The sequence below is a fragment of the Homarus americanus genome, unplaced genomic scaffold, assembly GCF_018991925.1.
Source record: "Homarus americanus isolate GMGI-L3 unplaced genomic scaffold, GMGI_Hamer_2.0 scaffold56662, whole genome shotgun sequence".
Classification (NCBI taxonomy): Eukaryota; Metazoa; Arthropoda; class Malacostraca; order Decapoda; family Nephropidae; genus Homarus; species Homarus americanus.
The window spans coordinates 222,493-241,475 of record NW_024721277.1 but is presented as its reverse complement, the minus strand read 5'-3'; the positions used below and the strand labels follow the sequence as shown (position 1 = coordinate 241,475).

General features: G+C 38.6%; 1 protein-coding gene across 3 annotated transcripts; it reads right to left on the bottom strand.

Annotated features, from left to right (window-relative positions):
• Nucleotides 1-3,109: 3,109 nt before the first annotated feature.
• On the bottom strand, nt 3,110-14,917 carry LOC121861670 (alpha- and gamma-adaptin-binding protein p34-like). Of its 3 annotated transcripts, XM_042359564.1 has the most exons (7): nt 14,775-14,917; nt 14,652-14,735; nt 13,285-13,475; nt 9,669-9,795; nt 8,874-9,038; nt 7,039-7,233; nt 3,110-3,628 (listed from the first exon to the last, which is right to left on the bottom strand). In XM_042359564.1, exons 2-7 carry the CDS (start codon nt 14,716-14,718, stop codon nt 3,417-3,419), a joined length of 957 nt encoding a protein of 318 aa, XP_042215498.1. In that variant the 5' UTR covers nt 14,719-14,735; nt 14,775-14,917; the 3' UTR covers nt 3,110-3,416. The 3 variants fall into 3 exon arrangements, with proteins under 3 accessions (XP_042215498.1, XP_042215497.1, XP_042215499.1); XM_042359563.1 differs by having other exon boundaries at nt 14,652-14,917; XM_042359565.1 differs by having other exon boundaries at nt 7,105-7,233; nt 14,652-14,916.
• Between the last annotated feature and the right edge of the window lie 4,066 nt (nt 14,918-18,983).

Genomic DNA, 18,983 nt, shown 5'->3' with positions numbered 1-18,983 from the left:
CCTCCTCTCCCTGTGCTTCTCCTACTCCTATGCTACTTCGCCCCCTGTGCTCCTCCTCCCCCTTTTGCTCCTCCTCAGGGCCGGATTCAGGAGTGGGCAAAGTGGGCAGCTGCCCAGGGGCCTCCACAATCTGGGGGCCTCCACATGTGCGGTAGTAGCTATATCAGCGCTGGTCGACTTGAAACCACATGAATGACTCCAGTCATGTCTCACGTGTGTGTGTGTGTGTTAGGAATTTGTACACTATCAATAAATATACAGCTAATTAAAAATTTCTCAATGTTCTAATTTCCTCAATATAAATGCATATGGCTTTAAAATTCTCCAAAGAAGTGTTCAAACTTCTAAATTTTCCCGGGGGGCGCTGTAAGCCCCCCGGAACTCCCAGATGTTTAGGCTCGCTTCACTCGCCACCCCACCCTCTTCAGTAGTTATAATGAGGGGGGCCTCCACAAAGAGGCTGCCCATGGGCCTCCACAGGTCTAAATCCGGTACTGGCTGGAGCTACTGTAGTATACGGTGTACAGAGGTGGAGTTGTGTCTACCGGGCTATTTACACTGTATTGTAGGGGTATCGAGATATTAATGTTGTCTAGCACTCAGGATGGAAGGAAACTCTAATGTGGTTTTCTTGTATAATATAAGTTATATGATAGACAGTCTGGTACTGGAGATGCCGTGTGGTGATGGGCTGCTCAGTAGAAGCGTTCGGTGAGTAGCGTGTTGAAGGAGGTAGATGTGCAGGAGCTTCGTTAGAGAAGATGTTGCCTGTTGCTGGCCTCCTGGTTGAATGAATGTTAACAGCGTGGAGCTTGCTGGAGGAGGTGTTGCTTGTTCAGGAAGATGGGCCAGAATGAGAGTTGGTTGGTGAGGAAGCTCAGAGAAGGGCAGCTGGTGGGTCGCCATGCTCACTGGCGGGAGCGAGGACCGCCAGGCAGGCGAGGAGAAGCAAGGGCTGCCAGGCAGCGGTGGAGGAGGAGGTGTTGCTTGTTCAAGAAGAATGGTCAGAATGAATCTCAATGGAGAGACAGAGCTTATATACCCAGCAGCAGCCGCCAGTCCTCTATGAATCATGTTGGGAAAACCCAGAAAGTCGCCGGTGACTAGTTCCGTTGCTAAGATACGGTAACATCTGGTTGGTTGCTAGGGAAGGCGGTAGCAGGTGGTGGCTGTGGCTACGCAGTTGTAGGCAGTTGTAGGGGAGACGTCCACTACAGTATCATCCATTAATATAACGTAGGTTAAGTTCAGTATCTGTAGTTCATACCCTAATATGTACTTTATTGTATTATGTTATTGTATTACAAATGTTGTTTCTCTTGTTTTCTGATGTAATGTATAATAAAGCCTCCAAGTGCTCAACTCTACTATACACAATGTATTTTTACTGAACATGTGATGAATTCCCAATAAAGATCAATAAATCAGTCGAAATTGTCTCTTTGAAACCTTTTTGAGACGTTAATAATAATTAAAATACTACTAAAAGATGCTAATAAATAAAGCACATTATATACACAATAAAACTCTTGTTAAAGAATCAATACCACTGCCCGAGCGGCTAGTAAGCTAATAAGGGCTAAAAATATACAACAAAAAATAAATACAAACAGGAGTATAGAACTGTAGTGGATTCCTCCCCTATAAACGCTGTTTGTCGCTGTGTAGCCGACCCTTTTCGAATTCCCCAGCCTACGCCTCCAGCGCCGCCTGACGGAGCGGGGGTCATCTATCAACCCACACCTAACCCCACCTTATAAGACCTCACCCCGCTGTGACCGCTCTCTTTCTACCTACGGCCACCAGCAAGCAACACCTCCTCCTCTGCTCCAGCCTGGTGGCTCCCGCTCCCGCCGGCGACCTTGGCGTCCCTCAAACTGCATGCCCTCCTCTGCCGCACCCTCACCAACCAGCTCTCTCCACTCAACGCTTGTAACCATACTGCCTACCCAGCACCAAGCTGCATTGTACATCCAATACAATATGTATACAGAGAGCACATTGTGAGTTTCCTTTCTCCAACCCATCCTGAGTGTGAACCCAGTGCCGGATTTAGACCGGTGGACACCCATGGGCAGCCTCTTTGTGGAGGCCCCCCTCATTATAACTACTCAAGAGGGTGGGGTGGCGAGTGAAGCGAGCCTAAACATCTAGGAGTTCCGGGGGGCGCTGTAAGCCCCCCGGGAAAATTTAGAAATTGAACACTTCTTTCCTCCCTCCCTCCCGCGGGTGGACACGTCATATTACTTTAAACCAATCACAGCTAGCAGCAGAGGGAGGTAAGGATGCATGGCCCAATTACAGTCCGATACGTCATATGACGTCACTGATAACGCAACAAAGACACACACTGCGCAACCTACTCGCGCCGCTTACACAACGTGGCGGATGGCGGGAGAGGGCGGGAGGTTTGGATCCAAAAATGGCGCGGCTCGCCAGCCACTCTCCGCGTAAAGGGGTACACGCACCGCGGAAAGTGAGCATTCCGGTTTCGGCAGGGTACCGCGTAAACGTGGAAACACGTAATGTGGGACCGCGTAAAGCAAGGGTTGACTGTAACCTTTTTCTTTTCTATTTTTAATTTATTTTTACTCATATTTTGTTGCCGTCCAGGCCCCGTTGTGGGTCGATGACCTGTGTCCGGGTGGGCTATTCCCCATAAAAAACGACTTTTCCTTATTATTTTTTAGCAGAGGCTATGGCCACCCCACTTTTTCATCAGTTTGTATATCCGTTTTTGGGACATCTGAATCTCACTTCATATCAAGAACAAGTACCAGTACCAATATGTCTTAGATGGGTTGGTGATGATTTTGAGACACTCAAAGAATTCATTACCTTTGCTTCTCTCATGTGTATGTTTATATGTGTATACTGTCGTTAATAAAGCTGCACTAAAATTCCTGTTTGAAACTTGCAATCTATCCCTTAAAAGTATCTCAAAATGACCCAAAATCCTTCAAATTTCAAACCCCAGCTGCTCATTCTCTCATGAGAGACACCCCACTTTCAGCAACAATGCCACAATTCAGTTAATAAGAAAATGACAGTTTCAGGAGTGGAACACCTTGAGGTAGTGACTGGAACACACCCAGAAAGAAACAAATGCTCATATCTTAACTTCATTTTCTCAAACAATATTACATCTGGTTCCAAAACAATACAACAGATACATACAAACATATACATCATAGTCTGAGGTACAGTCACAATCCAAAGTTTCAACACCCTACTCGACAACCCCCTGGCTGGGTGTCCACTACCTCAACGCTGGCCTCGGCGAACACCCAGCCATGGAGGGGGTGTCGAAACTTTGGATTGTAACTGTACTGTAGCAGGGTGTTGTGGTCTGCTGTAAACATTAAACTCTCTTAGCCTAGGTGCTAGTAAACAAGAATGAATGAAATATAAACAACTCAATCTGAATCAGAACGATCAACCTCATCCTCATCACTTCCCAATATTTTCCAAAATGCCAATGATACTTTTTCAGCAAAATCTCGCTGTTGGTTTGGAGGAAGTGTCGCTGCTGTCCGCTTCAGATGCACAAAATTGGAGAATAAGTTTTCAAAATCACTATCTTCTCCCTCAAGGCAACTCCCAAGCTGGATTGGATCCACTAATTCATCTGGAAATTTTAGGAAAAAGTTTTAATTTTTCAAGTAAGAATATTGTACTATTGGTATTAAAGGACAATAGATACTTAACTGTTTATTTTACTTGGGTTTTCTCTAAACTCACAAAGTTCAACATTTTATCAACATAACCTCCTCATTAGAATCCTTTCAATCACGGGGGCCTTAAATTCACCAGTGAAAGAATCACATGATATTTCTTGTCTAACACACTGGTCTACACTAACACTGCCATACACTTACACACTCAATTATCATTCCACATCTAATTCTTACCCATGTCAAGCAGGAGTGGTACCTTTAATAATTTTATTCTTTATGGATTACCTAAACATTAGTCCACCCAGATACTTTAAGGATGATTAAACTTAAGGTGAACTCTTGGGGCTTATCTTCAAGAGTCTCGATTATATCACTCATATGTGTGTATATTTTAATATATACGGTATACAGTACTGTACTGCACAGATGTATACAGTATATACCTGTATGAGAGGGCACTTGAAAGTTCTGTATCTTCAGGATATAGATGATACTACAGTATTAGCTCTGTATACCAAATTCCTAGACAGTATACCTAACCTTCTACTGAACCCTTCCTAAAATATTCGAATATAATATTGTAGTACAATTCTGTAATGTGACTTAAAAATAAAGAAAATGTGCTATTTGGTGCCGGGATAATAAAAAATTATCGCAAAATAATAAATTTTCACATAAAAAAGAAAAATTCCTTCCTCGACTCCAAATAAGTTAGTGTGTCATATTAAATTCCTGGTCATTTGTTTACACAGACAAACAGTTGATCAGCCAGCAGCCAAGGATGAGCTATTAATGTAATATAGAACTACTTTTCGTACAATATCTATGTGTTACCGTATTTTTTATGTAATATGTATAATATTTAGTGTTTAATAAAGTCTTGTGTTACCAAACTATAATTTATAAAACAAAAAAATTTAGTTTTGTGACACTTTATCTAGACTAAAAATACTGTACCAAACTTTTTCATAATTACCAGACAATGTTCGGCATTGGACTACTGTACTTTTTCGCATATATTTTATACAGAAAAATTCCCTATCCCGAATTGGCTGCTCACCAATTATTCCGGTAAAGAGGTAACAATGTACTGTTACTTTTAATGTAGTTAGTGAAGATATTACAAAAACCAGTGAACTGATTAACTGTAGAAGGTAAAAGAGTTAATACACTATATACAAGTATATAGAAGTACAGTACAGTGTTGGTTCTTTTCAAGGTTGAAATTATTCCCAAAATATATATCTTAAGGCAAGAAGAAAATGAAAAAGGTAGAATATTATGTGATGATAAATAAAAGAAGTTAAAACAACAAGAATAAGTTACACAAAAACATATTTCACAATCATAGAGATCTGTTAGGTTGGGAGAAGGCTGTTGAAAAGCCATGTATGACCAACATAATCAGCAGACACCAGAAGAAGGTAAGAAGCCTTTGAAATATTGTACTGCATACATTGTTGCAGGGGATTGTTAATGATAAGTTATTCTAATAAAAACAAATGATGAAGTACCAATACAGTATGGGCTAAACCAATGACCAAAACATTGAACAGTTATATACTAAGAAAAATAAGATACAGTACACAGAGACCTCATTATTAATTTGGGTTCCATTTCTAAAAGTCCCAATGAAAAAACAGCAATATTTTCTATATAAATCAATGTGATACAGGGGAGGGAGTATCGGGTTCCAATTTAGTTAAGTTTGATTACAGAAACAAGTATTAATCATATAAGTACTATACACCAATAAATAAATAAACTTCTATTAATATTAATATGAAGTGTACAGTAATGAATAAAGTTAATGATATATGATTGCAGTACAGTACTCGATATCCATAACTCATGTTGGAACACACAGGAAACAGTGGACTGTTCATGCATCCCGTGGTGGAGAAGTACATGAGCAGTGGCACAACACCTGATAGTAAACCACCTCCCAGCACTATGACATAAATAACACACCTTGAGTGTGGACAATTGCAACAGAAAGCAGTTGTTCAGTCTCAAGGAGACCAATACTTTATTAACAAGGTTTTTGAAATGAAGAAATTGGTGTTAAAGTGAGAAAAAATGGTGTCTTACGAATTATTTACTTTATTTTATTCCTCACTTAAATACTCAGACAATTGTAAAAAGAAGGATGAATCGAGCAACTAAGCTAGTGGGTCTTATAAAATGATTGTTCAGATATCTAGACAATCTGTCCCTTGTAATGCTCTTCAAGAGCGAGGTGCTTCCCCATCTGGAATACTGTCACCCCATCTGGTTTCCGAGATAAGCGAGAGACTGTCAGTAGATTGAAAATGTCCAAAGGAGGGTCACCAGACTGGTGCCTGCACTACGGCACCTCTGTTACCCAGAGAAATTAGAACACGTGCAGTTGCCTAGGTTATACTATAGGCATGTAAGGGGTGACTTAATAGAACTCTATAAACACCTCCACGGTAATTACTCGGTCGAATGCTTATACCTGGAGCTGCCAGATGTCCACCCCACTAAGTGTCACAGCTTAAGGTTGAAGAAGCCACAAATTCAGAAAATTGTGATGGCAAACTTTTTTGCAGAAAGAATTGTGAACACTAGGAACAATCTGCCAGTGAGTGTTATGACAACACCGAGTGTGAGCTCTTTTTAAGACCAGATCTGACCAACATTGGAGCAGGTAGAAATACATTCTGGAGCCAGTACATGCCCAGTACTTGCCACCAGTGCATAACAGAGACGTGACTGACTGCTGAAACTACTACCGAGGCTATCAGGGGCAAAGAGGATAAAAGTAAAAAAGAAAAAAGTAAAAGAAGAAAACACAGTTTCCTTGCTAGCAGATATTTTGAATTATTGTACAGTATATACAGTATTATTTATATTTAATATTTTATTGCCTCCCACGAATTGCTGAAGGTGTAAAATGAAATACTCAAATAATCCAGGATTACTGTATACATATAACCAAGTATGGCGTACAGTACTTATAATAATATTTGGGTAGTAAAAACTGCTTTACGTAAAAGTGAATACAGTACATGAGTAGCAGGTATATGAATAATGTGGACTCCCTGTACTGTGGAAATATAAATAAGGAAGAGAGGATTAAAGGTGGATATAATAATGTATACATGAGTAGAAGAAGCAGAGGGAGGCAGAGGCTGGGATGGATGAATGACACTAACAGCTGTGGTTCCCCAAGAGATACAAATTCTGGAAAGGAGGGTCATGGCCACCAACCTTCAGATATGAGGAAGACACCTTGATTGTACTGTATATATATAAGAGACAGAATGATTAACTTGATACCTACTGCTACACCAATTATTGTATCTTTCAAATGGTACAAAATTTATACTATACTGACCTAACTCATTATTTTGCATATTATTGTTTTGCAATGTAGTCCCAGTGGAGGAGGATTCATTCTTACCATCACTGACTGTCATATCAGCCAATCTTGAATACAATACTTCATCTGTTTCATGGACACTGTCACTGGTCTTGTCCTCCATTGAAGCTACAGCCTGAAGAACTGCATTCAGTCTGCTCCCACGGCAATCTGAATTTGTGGGGAAGGATCACAACCAAGTAATAAAGAAATACTGCACCTCTTGTTACAATAATTATAATAAGTTAAACCAACTTTCAAATATATTTATAAGTTAGAAAGAGAATGACTCCTTTTCTTATGTAGACAACCCATTTGTGATTCACACACAGCATATTATAAGACTATTTTACAACAGCACTGTACTGTACTACTTATAAAATAATGACATGAAACATTTTAATCAATGAAATGATAATGAATATAAATTTAATCAATGAAATGATAATGAATAAAAATTAAGTTCAAAACAATACTATATAACTCTCTGAGTTTTAACACAAACCTAAATACAAATGAACACTGTCTATGTGAGACTAGACACTTTTATTGAACATTTTAGGTAATGGCCTTTAATAAACTGATCAAAAGTAAAGTTGAAGAAAGGTGCAGCCTAAGATGTACTACATACAATATACCTGTATTTAAAAAAAAATTTAAGTTGTAAATGAAACATTGAGTGAATAAAGAAAATCGAAATGAAATGTCTTGAAAACAGGGCCAATTATCAAAAGAAATCTCCAACTCCTTGCATCTTATAAGCAGATATTATATACTGTACTGTACTGTATATCTAAACTGTAAATGTAACATAAAACGAGATCATGACAAGAGCTCAAAGTCACACCTAACACTGCAAAACCCTGTTGGCTGATCTGCCATGCATAGTATAAGGATAGGGTGGTGGAAGGTGGTATTATGAGAACAGATCCTCCAGCTACTGCTCTTATATATGTGTGGTTTATGATCGTTGATATTAGCACTAATTCTGATAAAATGTCTCCTTAATCTATATGATATTTATCATTATGAGAAATGTTTAGATTTGAGATAAGAAACAATGTACAGTATCTATTTGTCACTGGTTATACAATTTTACAACAGATACACCATTGATGAATAGTGCAAAGTAACATCTCTAAACAAGTACAGTACTGTGTAGGAAAGTAAACTGGTCCCATTCTACTTTATTCCGTGAAATTTCACTTCAGTGATATCCGGAACAATTGGTGCAGAGCACTTCCAGGAATAAGAGATTTCCAAGCAACGAGACGACTCTCTCAAACCAGGAAAAATCCCCCACCGGTGAAATTTTTCAGGTACCGAGAAAATTTTCTCAGAATTTTCCCAAAAATGTGACCCTCAGAAAATCGTTCCCAAACCCGGAATTTTCCGGAAAATTCTGAGCAAATTTCAATTCCGGATATCAGAGAGTTCCGGCTAAGAGGGATTCCAGCTAACATAGATATAACTGTATTTTTATTTTCAAATTTTGAAATACATAAGATAAAACTGCCAATGATATGCTCATTCTAATAAGTCCATTTACCAGGTAACCACTGCTAACGTAATAATGTACGAAGGCTTGACCATATGGTATGGTGTGGGTCAATGAAGTTACTGGAATACTTGCATAGGATCAGTGCCATGAGGATGGTCAGTAAAAATTACAAAGGTCCAAAAACTGAATTAAGTAACTGAATGATTCTTCTAATTAAACAATTCATTGATATTGAAGAGATGACAATTAATCCCAGAGATCTTGCCTTCATCACATGGGTTTATGAGCTGGTGTTTTAGGGAGTTCTTACCCTTCATATTCAGGTTGGACCAAGTATGGGCATGAAGAGCCTGACGAATTCTCTTGAATCCCCAACTCTCGGGGAAATCATCTTCTGTATCAGAGTCTTCAGATTCATTTACAACTGGATTCAGTTCTATGAGTTCCCATCCATTGCTGATACACCACTGTTGGGCTGAAAATAAAATTCACCTTATTAAATACAACACAGATTTTTAATGACAAATAAAAATAATGAATAAAGAAAACCAGAAAACCAAGGCAGTTAATGTGGCAGCATATTTTCCTCCACCTTAGAGTTGAACACTATTACATATGACGAATTTTACGTGTTACTTTATATGCCCCAGTATGGAAGTGCATTGGTTTTCACACTTATTAATGAACAAAACAATGTTCACAGTGCTTCTACAGTACAGTGATATCCCCGTTAGCTGGAACAATTGGTGCAGAGCACTTCCGGGAACAAAAGATTTTTGGGGTATTCTCGGAATTTCCAGAAAATGCGTATGATTTTCATCTCTCAAACCCGGAAACAACTCCCCCATCCCCGGAATTTTCCGGGTATCGGGATTTTTTTCGGTACTTTCAGGAAAATGTGCCCCTCAGAAAATTTCATTTCCGGCTATCGGAGAGTTCCGGGTTTGAGGGATTCTGGCTTACGGAGATATTACATGTACATGTAATGTACAGTATTGTTAAGTGGTCAACTAGTATTGTTGTGTTGAGCATCAAGTTTCTGGTGTTACAGCTTTTGTTTGTGTCACACCATTATTTATATTAGACATAAACCTACAAAACTTACCATTCAACCTTGACAGTCCACTGTTACCTTCCTCAGAGGTACACGCATCACACACCAGCAACTGTACTTCTGGCTCAAAGTCCCCAACATTTTCCAATAAACCATTTAATCTCTCCAAAACATCTGTCTGTAAAAGAGAGATAATACTGTATTAAGTAACAAGTATCAAAATATTCCATTAATTTCAAAGCAAAAAATATTCAGATTGTGATGTTTATGCCAGTTAACATTATGACTACTTGATAAATTTTTACCAAAAAGAACAACAATTATAAAAAGAGGAGACCAGGGAATGGACACGAACCAGAACAGAGAAAAGTTAAGTCCTAAAAATACTGTATAGAATGAAATGCTGTACAGTACATTAATTACTGTATTCATTATTGAGCTCCTTGGACAGACATATCCAAGTGTGAGAAAACTGACTTAACTTTGCTACATTAGACCCATCATCTGGCTCACTTTGTAAACTTTATCATTTTCACAACGTTAAAACAAAAATTCAGTCAACCACAACACATAGATCTTTTTTTTCTAGTTCTCTTTAATCAATTTATTTATTTTTACCCTCAACAAAATACATTCTATGCCTACTTCCTCCTGTTCTGCCTTAAGTCATTATTTTGTTCCACACTGAACACTTCTCACTTAATTCTCTTGACACACTGGTAGCAAAGTGCCACAGCCAGATATACCTTTTTCATACAAGAGACCTTGTGACCTTTAGACCCAAGACCTGTAAGACATATTCAGATCAAGAATTTTCCATGAAGTTCAAGTTATTTACGTATTCTTTAAGTCTACTCAGCCATTCTTTAGCCTTACACACAATACAGTATACTGTATATAAAAATGGAACACAGACAGATCGACAGACAGACGGATGGACAAGCAAACCAATAAACCCCAAATGACTTAACATAATGAAATACAATAAAATGCAATTCATGCACGTCATCTATTAATCATTTCACTTGCCCATTTAAGCCGATTGTCCTTTTATAATGTCATTCCGGTACCTTGAAAGAGTGGAAATGTTTCTAATACAGGTTGTACCTCTCTTGTCCGGCAACCTCGGGACCTGACCGGTGCCAGACCATGGAAATTCACCCGTTTCCTGGATAGATAGTGACTTGTGCTTACGCTTGGAAGCACTAGCACCACTTTCTCTGTTTCATGGTCTCTTTGAAGACATATTGAAGGGTTAAATGTCGTACAGTAGCTTCTCAAATTTTGCGAGTTTTTAATTCAACGATTTTTATTGGAACACACACACAAAAAAATATATAAATTTTGACTGCGGAAACTAGAATTTCGACGGGTTTGAACGGCTCACCAACGTTCAGACGTGCACAATCGTGTAAACAGCGTCATTTCTCTTATGTACAAAGGACTCATTATTGTTTATTACCAGTGGCGTGTCGTGAGAAAATGCTAGGGTAAGCAAATGACGCTTTCTTACTTGTAAAGTCACGAGATCTTAAAGAATTCTTTAGATCACAGACTGTATGTGATCTACTAAAGAATTCTTTTAGATCTCGTGACTTTACAAGTAAGAAAGCGTCATTTGCTTACCCTAGCATTTTCTCACGACACGCCACTGTTTATTACTGAATGTCTTTTTGATTGAATTAATGTTTATGTATGCAAAATGAGCAATGCAATTCATTAATAATACGTAGAATATTAAAACACACGAGGAGACGAGACGGCTTTGTTTTCGCTGTTTACAAAACCAGTGACTGACTGGTTCTACATATAAAACTGAAGAAAATAAGACCCTGGTTGTAGCTGTAGTAAAATTAATATGGTTATTTTAAGTAATGTTATTTAATGTTAATAAATGGAACAATAGAAGTAGCTAACGATAATGGTAAAGAAAAAAAGAGAGATCACGTATGAAAGTGAGCACATGTGAAAACATATTGTCATTACTCTACATAAGAATATGAAAACAACACTTATTTACCGTTCATATATATTTTAATTAATGTTCCTGAATTTTTTTTTATTGAATTAATGTTTGTGTGTGCAAAATAAACAATACAATTCATTAATAACACGTGGAATATTAAAACACACGAGGAGACGAGACGGCTGCCGGCATTGTTTTCGTTAATGCTTACAAAACCAGTGACTGATTGGTTCTACATATAAAACTGAAGAAAATAAGACCCTGATTGTAGCTGTGGTAAAATTAATGTAAAAAAATTAATATGGTTGTTTGAAGTAATGTTATTTAATGTTAATAAATGGAACAATATAAGTAGGTAACCATTAATGGTAAAGAAAAACAGTGAGACTCCGCGTATGTAAGTGCGCACACGTGAAAACATATTGTCATTACTCTACATAAGAATATGAAAGCAACATTTATTTACTGCTCGTATATATTGAAGGGTTAAATGTTGTACAGTACTCCGTATAGTCTGTATAGATAAGCAGAGAGAGAGAGAGAGCAGCCGAACTGCAGGATGTAAACAAACCTTAATTTCCCGCGGCTTTGTTGTTTTTTTTAACGGGGATTAGCCCACCCAGGCATAGGTCACTGACCCACATTGGGGCCTGAGGGGCGAAAATTTAATACTCCTGTAATAATAATAATTCAGATAAGTAAAAAAAAAAAAAAAAAAAGCTGCCTATCTACCTATTGGACAAACTAAAATAGTTCCGGACCACGGGAGTTTCTGTATCACAGAATGCCGGACTAGAGAGGTACAACCTGTATGATACAATCAGGCAGATTCATAGAACAGAAAGTCTTCATATGGAGAATTAAGAGTAAAAAATTATATAAACTACATTTCAGGTACAGTATCCTTAAATGATACTGAATAAGTAATAATGACATTTTAACCTAAAACTTTCATCCATGATCTAAAGTTAGTCAGATCTATAGACCTCTGTATGGGTATGTGGTGCATAGTCTGGAAATTTAATCAATATTCATTCACCAAGTCTTGAAATATCTCGAACACAAACATTTTAATGGTAGTGACCCTCTGAACTTGATCTAATCCAATGACATCCATGAGTAAATCAGGCTAAGAGCTTTGTGTTTCACTTTGGTCATTATCCCTCTACACTTAGGACTGATGAAACAGAAACTGGATGTAAAGAAAAGAACAAACCACCTGCAAACAGTTCCAGCATGACAACCACTAAGAGTTTTAAAGAGCTGAAGACATAGGTATCAATAGAAAATTTGCTGGGTAAATACAAGCACTTCTATTAGGGTCTGGAGGGATGTGCTTCCAATGACAGATTTTTTTTTTTTTTTTTAATTAAGACCCTTAAGTACAGTATACATATCTTGGAACATCAGACTAAATGCACACGCAATAAATAGTAGTTTCTCTCTCAAAAATTAAAAGAAAGTAGGCAGCCTTGCTATACTCACTCAATCTCTATCGTGTCCAATTCATTTTGATATCTGAGATTATACAGCATAAAGATAACTTTAAATACACAATACTGTTTTCTAGAAACTTACTCTGAAATTAATTGAGAAGGTGAAAAGAAATAAATGAGAAGTTATAGATCATTCTCTTTAGCACGAGTTTTTTGTACATGATCAATCACTCCTCCAGACAAGTACAATAATACAATTACTAACCTGCGATGAGTCACAGTACACCAGCAGCGCTTCACCGTGTTTTAGGATCCACGACAAACTACAGTCCGGCCGTGAGACAGCTGCAAGTTGAACTGACGCTGTGTAGTATTTGTTGTCCATATCCCACTGCCAGCATTTAATTTCATCCAATATTAGACTAGGTTCTGGAACACACTCCACTTCTAAAATACCTAAAAGAAAAATAACTGTATAGTATTTTGCACCCGTGATCATACAAATTGTGATGTAGAAATTAAATCCTATTCTGAAATGCCAGAAGTGATTCAACAAACACTGGGGAGATCACATTTAGTGCAGTTGTTCTATAAAAAAATTATTTCAAAATTTTGTACATTATAAAATCTGTACATTAGTTAAGAGTGGATGGTTTATGTGAGAAAATCAAGGTATTACAGAAATAAATGTCAAGGAGGTATTATTGTTTTAAATTGCCCCACATCTTTTGTTTGTTTTCAATATACCTATTACTATAGGTTAGGTTAGGGTAGGGTAGGGTAGGTTAGGGTAGGGTAGGTTAGGGTAGGGTAGGGTAGGGTAGGTTAGGTTAGGTTTGGTTAGGTTAGGTTAGGTTTGGTTAGGTTTGGTTCGGTTCGGTTAGGTTCGGTCCGACTAATTACCCAAATGTACCCAAATGTAGCCACAATGAAGTCAAATGATGGTCCTACATGAATAAATCGGACTGCCAATCACTTCTCGACTAGTATTTGGTGTCAGAAAGTCACAAAAAATTGGTAAACTTAATTTAATCTGAGTTAATAGATCAAGTGCATGTACCTAACCTAACCTAACCTAACCTAATCTAATCTAATCTAATCTAATCTAATCTAACCTAACCTAACCTAACCTAACCTAACACAACTCAAGATTAAATTAAGTTTACCAATTTTTTTTTACTTTATGACACCAAATAATAATCGAGAAGTGATTCACAGCCCGAATTATGCTTGTACGACCATCATTTGACTTCATTCCGGCTATACTGTATTTGGCTACATTTGGGTAATTAGTCGGACCCCCTTGCACTGTATACCTATATTGTCTATATTCCTACTGAACTACATAACTATATAGTTTATATACACGTTTATCTAATTGTAAACCTGCTTGATTATTTTACAGAATAAATATTATTTTATTATTATAAAATATCAACCTCCCTCATATGATTAAAGACCATTTGACACTTAGTTTAGTTTTAGTTTTATCCTCTTAAGAACAAAAGATAACCAGACTCACCTTTCACTATATTGGACATATATCAACCTCCCTGACATGATTAAAGACCATTTGACACTTAGTTTAGTTTTAGTTTTATCCTCTTAAGAACAAAAGATAACCAGACTCACCTTTCACTATACTGGACATATCTTTATCATGTGTAGAAAGGACCACCAAGCTCGGTCTGGCCTCCATGTCGTGTTAAGTGTTCCTTGGGAGACGTGGGGAGGAAGATATGTGTTAAGTGTTACTTGGTGGACGTGGGGAGGAAGATATGTGTTAAGTGTTACTTGGTGGACGTGGGGAAGAAGATATGTGTTAGTGTTACTTGGGAGACGTGGCGAGGAAGACGCCTGTGTCACCTCCATACACTGACTCATTCCTATTAAGTCATTTTACAAGTATTTTTGTATAACATTAAATATTTATCTTAATAAAAATGCAAATATTTATTAATTTACTTCTAAGGGCATGTGATACTATTTATTTAAAGACTATTCTTCAGTAGATGTGAAGGGTAATCAATATTTGTAAACAAACTCAATGGCTGAAAATATACAGCCTATTAAACAGCGGTGAAGGGTAGTTGGTGAGCTCCCTAAATGTAAAAAAGAAGTATATTAATAAGATATAACTAAATAAACACCAATTTCATATTTTTAGGATACAATAAGTCTTTTATGTGTAGTATTGAAGCGCTGGTTTTAAATGGTGTTTGTGGAGTTATTCTCAGGATTAAAGGGCTGACAGGTCAGTAGGTCACAGAGACGTGACCAACCTCTCAAGCGGCTAACAGGCCGATCAGTGGCAAAGAGGATAAAATAAAGCACACTAAAGTAAATTAATTGTTATATCTTACAACCGGTACTACCACCTGGGAAGATGTTGGAAGCACAACGTGTTGTCTAATGGTAGAACCTGTTGCCACATGGCATCACAAAAACTGTGACCAAGTCCAAGATTGCTTATCTGACTTTCTATCTCATTTACTGTACATAATTGCAGGGTCTCAATTGTTTCTCTTTCTTTGACAAACCAACATACGTACTGCATATATTGTTTCTCGCTCTTGATTTGTTTAATTTTGTCCATTTCTGTTAAATTTCATATAAATTATTTATTTATTTATTTGTTTATTTATTTTTAGTCCCCCAGGCACCGATGTAGCTCGGTGACCTGTGCCTGGGTGGGCTAATCCCCTTAATAAAGAGCAAAGAAGTTTCCCCATAATTAACCTCCATTCTCTCTTATTGTAACAGAAAACGGATGTAAATAAACAGTTTATGAATGAGATTAAATGGCCGACTTAAATGACTTTGAATGAGATTAAATGCAAGAATTAAATGACTTTGAATGAGATTAAAGGTGTGACCATAGTAGTAAATAAACCAACCGAGTATCACTTTTAAAAATGGCTAACAATAACAATAACAATACTCATAATATAGAATATTTGCGCGGGAAACGTTGTAGAAGAAAAGTGTTTTAGAATTGTTTGAATTATTGATTGCAAAGATAAATTTCTCGAGATTCGTTAGACGATAATAATAATAATAATTTTTAATAATAATAAAGTAATAATGATAAAGAATAATAGTTATATAAAGAATATTTATCATGTAGTTAATTCAAGATACACTTATATTAAAGAAATTAACCTTAGCTATAGAAATTTTAATAACAAAAGGTTCAAATAATGGAGGTTTAGTAAAAAAAATCAAAATTAATTTTATATTACAGATTATTAGCAAAAAATATAAAAATAAATGGATTTCAGGATTATTAGGAAACCCTGTGGGGTCCTGTGATGTTTGGTTCACACTCAGGATGGGATGGAGAAAGGAAACTCACAATGTGCTCTCTGTATACATGTTGTATTGGATGTACAATGCAGCTTGGTGCTGGGAAGGCAGCATGGTTACAAGCGTTGAGTAGAGAGAGCTGGCTGGTGAGGGTGCTCAGAGGAGGACCAGCTTGTGGGTCGCCATGCTCGCCGGCGGGAGCGAGGGCCGCCAGGCAGCAGCGGAGGAGGTGTTGCTTGCTGGTTGGTGTCGGTAGAAAAGAGAGTGGTCACCACTAGGTCAGGTCTTAAATAGCGGAGGTAGGCGTGGCTTAGTAGTTGACCTCCGTCATGTAAGGCGGCGCTGGTTGACCTAGACCATGAGGCATACACTGGGAAATTCGTGGGGTCGGCTACTCAGCGACAAACAGCGTTTGTAGGGGAGAAATCCACTACAATACTCCCTCCTTCCCTCCAGGCGGTGTAGGAGACTTGTTGTCTGCAGGGTTGCATGGCACATGTTAGGCAGAACGGGCGGTGCATGCCTCATGTGAGACAACGGCGATGGCGTGGATGAGCCGGCCGCTAATGGAGGCAACTGTCTAGATACACAATATCTGTGGGAGTAGAGAGGGAGAAAAAGGCTGTGTGGAGGCGATGAATGTTGTGCTTCCCTCACGGCAGGTACAGAGTCGTCAGATGCGCCTGCTGGGGTGTGTGGGCCTGGGTCAGGAGCAGGGGCTGCGTCAGCAGAAGCGGATGAGGGCTCGTGACAGCAGCTGGGTCCACGACAGCAGCAGGGTGCAGGACAGTAGCAGGGAGTACCTGAGGGAGAAAAGAGGGGGGTGTGGGTCCGCACTCAGGCGCATGGGTACTGCTGGGCCGGGGCGGCGTCTGAGGCAGGACGGGTGTGTTGGGGTCGGTAGGACGTGGTGCTTGGGGCAGGAAGAGGAGCGGCTGTCTGCTTAGAGTCGCAGAGCTGCTCTAGGGTGTCTAACCTGCGGTGTAGAGACAGTAGCTGTAGAGCCGATGAGAGCTGCTCTCTGGTGATAAGCCAGTCTTCCATGTTGCTTGAAGACTGAGAGTGATCGGTTTCTCCTCCATCCTGTGTGAGTGGGAATCTCCGGGGGTCACCATTTGTGGGGTCATGTGATGTTTGTTCACTTTCAGGATGGGATGGAGAAAGGAAACTCACAATGTGCTCTCTGTATACATGTTGTATTGATGTACAATGCAGCTTGGTGCTGGGAAGTGGCAGCGTGGTTACAAGCGTTGGGTAGAGAGAGCTGGTTGGTGAGGGTGCTCAGAGGAGGACCAGCTTGTGGGTCGCCATGCTCGCCGGCGGAGCGAGGGCCGCCAGGCAGCGGCGGAGGAGGTGTTGCTTGCTGGTTGGTGTCGGTAGAAAAGAGAGAGGTCACTACGAGGTCAGGTCTTAAATAGCGGAGGTAGGCGTGGCTTAGTAGTTGACCTCCGTCATGTAAGGCGGCGCTGGTTGACCTAGACCACGTGGCATACACTGGGGAATCTGGGGTCGGCTACTTAGCGACAAACGGCGTTTGTAGGGGAGAAATCCACTCCAACCCTGTACAAGTATATTGGTTTTGTAAAGTTAGGTTAGGATTTTGGTTTAGGTTAGGTAGGTAAGGTTAAGTTTGGTTAGGTTAAATTAGGTTACGTTAGATTAGGATAAGTTAGGTTTGGCCACAATAAATTAAGTCTGATTTGGTAGGTTAGGTTAGATTAGACTCGGATAAGTCACGGTTTAGTTGGGTTAGGTTAGGTTCCACTCCTATTTCACAAGTGATGTGTTTCTTTTCCAAGCTGTTATCATGCACATGTAAATATTATTTGCTAGACAACATACTTAATTTATGTATATGCCTTAATTGTACTTGTAAAATAACAGTATTAAATGAAGGTAGAATGTTAGCCTAGTTGCAATGACTAATTTTACGCATATCATCGGGTAGTCTAAAATTCCTTTCGGTATAATATAGTGCTTCGTTTAATGTCAACTGAGAGACAATCAAAAGCCAAGTAGGATGTAATAATTTTAATAGCACGAGCTATGAGATGTAATTTAAACTCGTAAACCTTTTATTTACTTATACCAGGGTATTCCATTAAATTATTGCATAGACTACTATAGACTAATATTTATATAAAAAGTGTATTCTAATCTTTAAAAAATAAATAGTGTGTCAGTAGTGAAATTATTTAGAACTGCGTCTTATTATCTCGTGTTTTTGTATGGGTTGATAGCTCACTTCAATTAGTGAACGCGATAACCTGAGCTATAGATAGATAATGGCTATGCGATAACCCAGAGCTATAGATAGATAATGGCTATGCGATAACCCAGAGCTATAGATAGATAATGGCTATGCGATAACCCAGAGCTATAGATAGATAATGGCTATGCGATAACCCAGAGCTATAGATAGATAATGGCTATGCGATAACCCAGAGCTATAGATAGATAATGGCTATGCGATAACCCAGAGCTATAGATAGATAATGGCTATGAGATAACCCAGAGCTATAGATAGATAATGGCTATGCTATAACCCAGAGCTATAGATAGATAATGGCTATGCGATAACCAGAGCTATAGATAGATAATGGCTAGCGATAACCCAGAGCTATAGATAGATAATGGCTATGCGATAACAGAGCTATA